This window comes from Bactrocera neohumeralis, chromosome 2, assembly GCF_024586455.1.
Source record: "Bactrocera neohumeralis isolate Rockhampton chromosome 2, APGP_CSIRO_Bneo_wtdbg2-racon-allhic-juicebox.fasta_v2, whole genome shotgun sequence".
NCBI classification, from domain to species: Eukaryota; Metazoa; Arthropoda; class Insecta; order Diptera; family Tephritidae; genus Bactrocera; species Bactrocera neohumeralis.
Genome location: NC_065919.1, coordinates 18,555,878 through 18,566,015, shown reverse-complemented (window position 1 = coordinate 18,566,015; position 10,138 = coordinate 18,555,878). Strand labels below are relative to the sequence as shown.

The 10,138-nt window shown below is 40.4% G+C and overlaps 1 protein-coding gene across 1 annotated transcript; it reads right to left on the bottom strand.

Annotated features, from left to right (window-relative positions):
• Positions 1 to 389: 389 nt before the first annotated feature.
• On the bottom strand, positions 390 to 1,683 carry LOC126751050 (enhancer of split mbeta protein). The gene has a single exon (XM_050460972.1). It carries the CDS (start codon positions 1,500 to 1,502, stop codon positions 840 to 842), a length of 663 nt encoding a protein of 220 aa, XP_050316929.1. The 5' UTR covers positions 1,503 to 1,683; the 3' UTR covers positions 390 to 839.
• Between the last annotated feature and the right edge of the window lie 8,455 nt (positions 1,684 to 10,138).

Below are 10,138 nucleotides of genomic sequence, written 5' to 3'. Positions count from 1 at the left end.
AGGCGCTTTTTTTGTGCGACCGGACATTGCGCCGATTGTGAAATTCCGCAAGTCAAGCTCAACTGAAGCTGTTGAGCAGCTTTTATGGTGTGGGAATATTTTGCTATGGGATGATCCACAAATGAAAACAAAAGCAAAAACAATCAATGAATTTAAAATAGTCAAATGTCCGTTTGGTCGGCGCGTGACGCGCATTGACGTATTTTCATACGTCAGCGCGCGACATTAATAAACGAGATCAAGACCTTCTTTAGCAAAAAGCGATACCGTGCGGAGGCCTACGAAGCGCACAGTAAGCTGCGACTGGCATATGGCCCTAGCAGATAAACTGATTTAATTATAAAAGTAATGAAGAAATACATATTTTTTTTTGTGTATTTTATATTTATTTATTTTTTCTTTCTTTCTTTTTATAATTCTTAATACTACATAAATTCTTGTTTTCCCTGTGTTTACAATTGATTTATTGTATAAAAATGCGAGGTGTACAATTTAGCGCTAACTTGCGCTTCATATTTGAGAAATTTACGCTTTCAAGCCAATGCGCATCAGGTCAACGCGCGCTGAGCAGTCACCAACGCAAGGACAATGAGAACGCCGAGCTGCCTTCAAGTATGCCCACTTAACTTGTAGACATCTATGCATATACGCAACAGCGCGTTATCCATGCAGTTGCAAACCAATGCAGCGCCGCCTGCCTAGCGTTGCGTTAACGCACTGCGCCTTGTCGCGCAGCTAGCAAAAAAGCTAGGCGCGTACATTAAATTCAATACCCACTAGAGATTCACATCGCCTGAGTGGGATCACTGTGTGTCCATTTGCTACTATGCCAACCATATTCACCAAGGCCGCCACACGGCGCCATATGTGTCACTGGGCGCCGGACTGCAGCTACCACTTTCACTGCTGCCACACTCGGATGGTGGTGGTGTGATGACCACAGGACTGCTGGTAGCGCTGCGCTCACTGCCACTCATGCTGCTGTAGTATTGCGCGGCCACTGCTGTTGCTTGCGCCACTGCTGGTGTGGGCAGGAAATGTTGAGCTGCTGGCACACCAGTCAATGGCACACTGGGCACAACCACTTGCAAGTAGTTCAAGCGATGTCCCAATTGGCTCATCAGTTGTGTGCCTAAATCCACATTGACACCGGGTAGTGCGGCTAATGTTTTGGATACCTCATTTGCGGCATGCACATAGCCGGCGCGGAAGCTTTCCGCTATAGACAATTTGGTATCTTGTACGGCACCTGCGCTGACGCCACTGCCCAAACGCAATTGTTTTTGTGCGCGCAATTTCTTCATATGCTCCACGGTTAATTCCAATATATCGGCCTTCTCGAGGCGCGTTATGTGTTCACCTTCTTGGGTCAAGCACTCGACCATGATGTCCTTCAGCTCATCCAAACACTTGTTGATGCGCGCGCGTCGCTTGCGCTCCAACATCGGTTTCATCACTTTGCGGTATTGATAGGTCTTTGACATCTCCATCTCGAGTACCATTGCTTGTGAGTTTAACTTTTAAGTTACTATTCTATTTAATCCAATATTTCTGCGTTGTTTTTCTGCTTGTTTTGCTACGCGTTCTTGTAATCCAAAATTTCCAATTTTCTTGCTTTTCAATTTGTACGCGTGTCTGCTTGGCACAACGTTATTGCAATGAATGCTACGGCACAACGCCGTGCTCTGACTTTTATAGCCTCAGCCGAGTGAGCAACGGCGCGCCGCAACGATCGAGCTTATCGCAGAGAGTGCGCGCGCACACACAAACAACCACCACCACAGTGTGACGTCGTCGAACTCAGTGACTGAATGAGAAAATACCCGCACACTCAGTTGCTAAACACCACCAACATATACCGCACATCGCTCTGCTTACGCTCTACCGTTGTGCCATTATGTATTACACTAAGTAAGCAGTTGAAGTATCACTTCTCAACTGACGTCGCTTAACGTCTTCCAAGGCGCATGCACACACACACACACAAGTTATATGTTTGCGCGCCTGCTTGCTACTTGCCTGCTTACTTATCCGGTCGCACACAAGCACACAAATACATGCTTATGAACTCCCCCTTTTCTTGTCGACATTCCGTTGCCTGCACACAATGAATTCCCCTACACACAAGCACACAGCGCGCCAACCAAACGTACTGCCGTCTGTCTGCGCGCCCGTCCACACTTTTTATGCAACGACAAGGCATATTACTTCTTAGTATTGTTGTTGTTGCTGTTGCTGCTGCCTTTATTGTTGTAGTGGCTTAGCCGACAGCGGCATTAATGTGGAACGAGTCAGCGCGCGCGCGTCATCTCCGTCTACGTTGCTGTTGTCGTCAAGTTGTGTTGTGATTGTTATACCGTGGGAAAGTCGAGTGTAGTCGATTTCTCACGACAACGGCTTGCCTACCACGTCCGACCCGCCAGCTGTTCCCTGCCAGCCAACGGCGTCCCCTTTGCTATATGCGCGACGACCACAACTGGCACAAACACTCAAGCATACCAACCATACGTACTCCATTATACGGGTGTGTCCGTCCGTGGCTGTTTGCCTGCTGCTTGAATGACTGATGCCAGCATGACTGCCTGATTGGGGTCTCTTAAGTGGTGCGCGGCGTTCGTTGTCTTGGCGCGTTGGTTGCTTGCTTGCTTGCTTGCCGTTGATTGTTAAGCGGTTGGTGCGGCAGTGGCAGTGGCGCACATGCCTGCCATCCATAACGAGCTGTTTGTGTTTCATTTCATTTGTATGGTAGTTGTATGTAAGAAGTGTGTATGCGCGACCGCGTTTTAGCCTCACTTAAGATTTGCTGCTGCTGCTTTATTACTTTTAACCAGTGTGTGCGGCTTGTATAAACGCTGGTCGGGCTGGTTGGCGGCTTTGTGCGGTTATTTGCTGTCGTTTCAGTTTTATATTTTGTATGTTTATTGTTGTTGTTTTTGCTTTCTTGGCTTGTGCTGCTCGCTGCTGCCGGTATTATATGCCGCGTGCGCCGCGTCTTCCGTCCGCCAACCCGTTCATGCATTGCCGAGATTCCTTCTGTTTGCGCGCTGGCTCTTTGTCTGCGCGCCTGCCTTATGATTGGACAGACGATGGCAGCGACATCGGCCGCGGCACGATGTGGCACGCCGATAATTGTGGCATAGTCATCGCATTTTTTAACGCTTTATGGATCATTGCAAGTTCGTGCTGTTGTCCTGCTTGTCTGACTTTTGGCTGCTGAGTCGTCGTTTTGTTTGCCGTATGCAATTCACATGCACATACATACATACATACGTTCTCATCGCAAGGCGCGCTTGCTTCCTAGCGCGTCAGCCTTGTTTTGCCTTTTATAATATTCTTGATTGCCATTTCGCGCTGCCTTTTGGCATACAGCGCTTCCATTGTATGGCGTTATTATACCAAACCATCCAGTTGCTGCAATACCCTTTCATACCTGATTCGTACTTTTGGTGCGCCGCTAACTACAAACTATTGCTTGTTGTCTGCCACGCGGAAAAGTGGGTTGCTCGCTACTCGGGTGCTGTCTGTAGCACACGCTAAAATCACAACAACATCAGCAAATGAAAAGACAACAACGCAACACTAGCAACATCGATGGCAATAACGCGCTTTGGCACAAGCGCGTCGATTATCAGCCATCGCCGCGCGTTGTGCGCCGCGCATCTCGCCACCCTCGTCGCCAGCCTTGCGTATGCCATAAAAGACGTGTGCAGCGCTTGCAGTCTTGCGCAGACACGAGTCTTGTGCTGCCGCTGGCATTGCGCGTGCAACTGCAACAAGTTTGCCATTTTGCCAGCAATGGCATTTGTAAAATCGCACGCGTGCGCAAGCCGTTTGACGATTGTGTATTTGCACTTATGGAATGCAAATCACATGCGCTACTTTATAGCAGTACAACAATAACATTAATTATGCAGAATAACAATTTGACAAAAGCAACAACAACAATAATAATTTGCAGCGATTTTTCTACGCTGTGGCAGTCAAGTAGCAGCGAGTCGTGGGCGTTTGTGGAGACACGTGTTCATCGCTTCGGTTGGATTGTTGGTTCTTGGTAAGGTAGTTACTCCATAATATGGTGAATTGGATGGGTGGATGGGAACGGAATCGTATACTGAATAGAGTTTTGTTGAGAGTTTAGCAACAGCTCAACTTCTAACCCAGCGATAGTTGATTAAAGTCATTAGACACACTCAGAGATCAAAGTATGTAGGTATCTTGCGAGGTGTATATTATATGAACAGGGAGCTCCAACTCGATACCGCGAAGCGGTTGTTTCGGCAAAAAAATACATACTTACATACTTATGTAGACGTGTGGCTAAAGATAGTACATATTCAAGAAAATAGTATTTTAATTTTTTACAAATAGTTTTTGTAGCGTTGTCACCTAATGCTATTTTTTTCTAATAATTTAGTTGAAATATGTAAGTAATTAATTGTTTTAAAAATTATTTTTAAGGCTACTTAAACCAGTAGAATTTGTAAAAGGGTTGCAACCATATGAAAATTTAGAAATAGTTTTCAATCAAAATATCTTAACCCTTTGAAAAATAAGTTAAGAAAATAGTATGTTATTTCTTGTAGAAAAAATTTTTATGGCGTTGCCACCTGCACATAATGTTTTTTTTTAATAGCTAATAATTTAGCTAAAATATGTAATTTTTTGTTTAAAAGAATCATTTTTTGAAGGCTTCAGTTAGCATAGAAATTGTAAAAGGGTTGCCATATTAAGAAAATTAAAAAAAAATTAGAAATGGTTATTAATGAAAAAATTATACTATTAAATTTGGGAAGCTAATTGATGATTTTTCGAAATTATAATGTTGCCACCTAATTTGAAAATTTAATAAAAATAATTAGTTACATGTATGTAAACTTTTCTTTACGCTTTGCAATATACATACATATGTATGTATGTAAGTCAAGAAAATAGTATGTTTGTTTTAGTTGAAAAAAATGCATAGCGTTGCCACCTGCCTATTAATATCATTTTTTGAGTATCTAATAATTTAGTTAAAATGTGTAATTTAAGGTTTCAAAAAATTATTTTTTAAGATTTCAATTAAATTAAAAATTATAGAAGGGTTGCCACCATAATAAAATTTGGAAATGGTTATTATTAAAAAAGTTATACCAAATGAAATTAATCAAACAATTATACTAAACTAATTTTGGGTAGCAAAATTTATGCTATTTGAGAAATTAAAATATAAATTATAATGTTGCCACCTAATTTGAAATTTTAATAAAAATATGTTAAGTTATATAGACGTATGGAAATATACATCTATTTAAAACTAAATAATTATGTGAGTTTTAATAGAAAAAAATGAATGGCGTTGCCACCGGTTTATTAATATAATTTTTGAAGTAACTAAATATTCAGTTTGAATGCGAAATTTATTGTGTATAAAAAATGTTTTTTTAAGACTTTAGTTAAAGTAAAAATTATAAAGGGGTTGCCACCATAATAAAATTTGGAAATCGTTGTTATTAAAAAATTAGACTAAATACAAATAATCAAACAATTATACTAAACTAAATCTGAATACATGCTCTTTGGGAAACGAAACTACAAATTATAATGTTGCCACCTAATTTGAAATTTTAATAAAAATATTTAGCTATATAGACGTATGGAAACGTATGAAACCTATTCAAGAAACAAATATGTGTTTTAGTTTTAGTAGAAAAAGTTGAATAGCGATGCCACCTGTTTATTAATATAATCTTTTAAGTAACTAAATATTCAGTTAAGTATATATGTAGTTTATTGTGTATAAAAAATGGTTTTTTAAGGCTTTAGTTAAAGTAAAAATTATAAAGGGTTGCCACCATAATAAAATTTGGAAATTGTTATTATTAAAAAATTATACTAAATAAAATTTATCAAACAATTATACTAGACTAAATCTCAATACATGCTCTTTGGGAAACGAAATTACAAATTATAATGTTGCCACCTAATTTGAAATTTTAATAAAAAAATAGGCTATGTAGACATATGGATAAATACACTCCCTATACAATAAATAAATATAAAATAGTATTGCAAGTTTAGAAGAGTAAGTTGAATAGCGTTGCCACCTGCTTTTAATATAATTTTTTGAAGTAGCTAAATATTTAGTTTGACTTCGTAATTTATTGTGTATACAAAATGGTTTTCTAAGGCTTTAGTTAAAGTAGAAATTATAAAGAGGTTGCCACCATAATACAATTTCAAAATGGGTTATATTAAAAAGAAATTTATTAAATGCGATTTGATGATATTTGAGTAACTAAAAATTTCTTTATGACGTTGCCACCTAATGTGAAATTTTAATAAAATTAATTAATTATAACACATGGATGTAAAGAAAAATTTGGATTTAGTATGTCAGTATACTTTGAACTGTCTTACAAATCTAGGTATAATTTTAGCTTATTATTGTTCTAATTTACTTTGGATAGCGTTAGCGGCCACTGTGCGAACTCAGTAGAACATGCGCGCATGCGTTACCATTCCATTGAACAATTAGCTATAGGTACAAATAAATATACATATACATACATATGTATGTAAGTAGCGCTGTGGCGGCACGTGTGCGCCACAATGATTTGAAGATATATTTTTGCAATTAACTATGATTAGCTTTTAACTATTTGTAGATTTTTTTTTATTTTATGCTCTTTTGAAAGCACGCGCCGCGCGGCACTTTTCTGAGCGCGGTACTGGCAGCGATTGTATACACGCTTTAATTTTCTCACAGTTGTTAAAATAAATTTGTTATGAAGTCAGCGCGCGCTGAAGGCATCACCAACATAAAATCATAACAAAACCGAAAATGTATATTACAAAGAAGTAGCGCTAAAGTGGGGTCAACAGATACATAAAAGAGTTCACATGTTAATAAATGTATTACTTATGTATAAGCATGTATGTGTGCGCGTTTGCTTATGCGGCATAATCAAATAGCCGCCAAAATAACCAAACAACAATATGTAAAGTAATTTTCATATCAATAAAGCAACACATTTCCATAACCATTAATTTTTCAATGTGAATTTTTTCTGCGTTCCGCGTTTTGTTTATTATTATTATTTTTTTTTTTTTTTTTAATATTTTTGAAAGTGAATGCGCAATAGCTTTCGGATGCTGCTGCGCGCTGCTTGGCCATTTAACACATTTACTGCATTGCCCCCTGTGGCAATGCTGTTAAACGACTTGATTGGCGGCGGCATACGCACGCGCGGCTGCCATTGTAGTTGCGCGCGTCAACCACCCGCCGTCGTCGCTGCCACCGTGACTAATGCGCATACGGTTAATAAATGACAACAATTTTACAAAACCGACATGGCGAACTAACAAGAGCTTTCAATTCAGCTCAATTCAACCACAGCGCTTAGCACAATTCACAGCATTAATAATATTAGCGTAAAGTGGGGCGGCGCGTTGTGACGCGGCGCGCTTCTCACATTGCTTTTAGCGTTTGAAATTGGTGGCAATGGGGCTGGCATGTGCTGTTTATTGCTGTTGTATTTGACTTTTTGTTTTTGTTGTAGTTTCATTTCGTTATTAAATGCTGAATTAATTTATTACAGCAATGCGTCTCACAACGCGTCGCAACGCGGCACAGCAACGCCCCACAGCTCCATCTCGAATGTGTGGCGCTGCGCGGCAAGGCAGCGGCGATGACAGCTACACATATACATACATACATACGTATATATGTACAACAGCGCGCACATTTGTATGAGCACACGCCGTCAACAGCAAAATCAAAGATCAGCAAACAAACAACAACAAATATGGTTTTCACAACAAATAGCAATGAAAGCAATAAAAACGAAAAAAATATGAAAATAAAAAACTACAAAGCGACGCTGCGCAACAAAATCAGAAAACAACAATAAAAAGCGCGTACGCTTCAATTCCAAGTAACAACAATACCGAAGACAAAAAAAAAAACAACAATAATAACGACAAGCGATCGTGCGCGCTGCGCAATGCAGCTTATTGGCGTGCCCAAGACAATACATACACACATACATATGCACCGCAGACAGAATATACAATAAAATTAAAAAAATACATACTAAAGCAATAAAGAAACAAAAAAACACAAACAAAAGCGAAAAAATAAAACAGCAAAAAATACGGCGTTCAGACCGTGGGAACCGAGCTCGTGCCAGTCGCTTCATTGCTGTCAAATTTTATCTTGATGGAAAACGAGTGGCAGCGCGGCGGCACAACGCGGACAAGCCTGAGCTCACGCGGCATGCCATACCATGTCTGGAGCCCTGTCTTGCCCTGCCCTACCCTACCCTACCCTAAACAGCATTGCTCTGTTTTATCTCAGCTCGTTGCCCGACATTTTCATGCATATATACATGAACAAGCAACAACAACAATGTAGCATGAGTCGAGCTCTGCTTGGCTTTGGCTTTGACTTGGCTTGGGGAGGTCGCTGCTGACGTACTTGGGCATCCACTAAATGCATGCAAGCACGATGTAGCGCTGCTTGTGGACGCGGACCACAGTTTAAAGCTGTGACGCTATTCATCCATCCGCTCGTTGGCGGTTTGTCGGACAAGACATAAGGCCGTTCGTCTGCTAGCCCGTCGTTGCAAACGCCCGTCTGTATGCTCAACTGCTTTAATATCTCGCTTATTTGTAGCTGACACGTACATACATACATATGTACGTGTATTAAACATGATTGTGGAAAACAACAACAGCAGCACCTACAACCGAAGAGACTGCAGTAGTATGCGAAACCAGTTCATAAATTAAAACTACAGCTCAGCTGAGAGTCGAGATCTGAGAGTTGTGAGCTGCATACTATAAGTGATTTGTGAATACTTAGTTGGCAAGCAATATTTGGTTCGAAAATTGACGTTCGATTTGCGAATACTGACTACTGGTGTTCTATTATTTCTTAGGTCTACAAAATCTTGATTTCTTTGGTAAAAAAATATTTGGATAAAGTACTGAGCTTAAATGGTCCTTGTCCCAAGTTAATCACCAAAAACTAGTCGAAGTTCTACGACTCCTTTAAAAATAACATTGCTTTTTCTGTTACCGCTTTCGAGAAATACTGGAATCGACATGTTATGCTTTAGACTGGGGTTTGAGATTAGCCACTGCAGAGCGGCAATACTGATCTCTTTGAGCAGACCACAAAGGCATCGAGGACAATGAAATAGTGGACGAGATTACCAAGAATGGTGTACGGCTAACATCCGAAAACGTGATAAGCAGTGGGAAACCCATGCATTGTCTATACGACGATCTCGACAGAAGCAAGGCAAAGAAAATCAAAATCCAACGGAACGAGCTACCTGGGTGCAAGACTGCAAAAGTCATGCACAAAACAGTAGATCGAAAGTACACAAAATTTCTACTGGCACTTGATAGAAGCGACTGTAGGAACTGGATCGGAATACTTACTGGTCACTGTCTGGTGGTGGCACACGCCCGCAGAATGGGGCTGACAGATCGAGAAGACTGCAGGAAGTGTTTAGAGCAGGCCAACAGGGAAACAATGGAGCATCTCTTGTGCACTTGCCCCCATTGGCAAGACTACGCTGTAATCATCTGGGGTCCCCACGGTATGATACACCAGAGGAGGTATCGATAGTGAAGCCGCAGAGTCTGTTAAAATTCGCGTCAAGCGCAGATATCTCTTGGACTTAGTAACTGAACTCCATCTGGTATCGCAAATTACCAAACCAGATCTATGCGTGGCTTATTGGCCAGTTTAACCTAACCTAACCTATTAGAGAATATAGTTGTGTTATTAAGTTCATTCTAGATGGATATATGTACATACATATAAGTAAGTATAACGTGGTATTGATAAGGAGGTCTCAAAAATAACTTCGAAAGTTCTGAAGTTCAACGCTCATGCTCTAAATAACAATCAAATCTTTAAATACAAGTCGAAGTCGTAGATGATTTCGTCTCTGTTGGAACCTGTATTAACACCAGCAACAATGTCAGCCGCAGAAGGTACTACTTTAGAGAAGTAGTCGACGACCAAAGACTACACTCTATAAGTCACTCATTACTTCCATCTTGCTATATGGTACGGAGGCATGGACGATGTCAACATCTGATGAGTCGACGTTTCGAGAGAAAGGTTCTGCGGAAGATATAC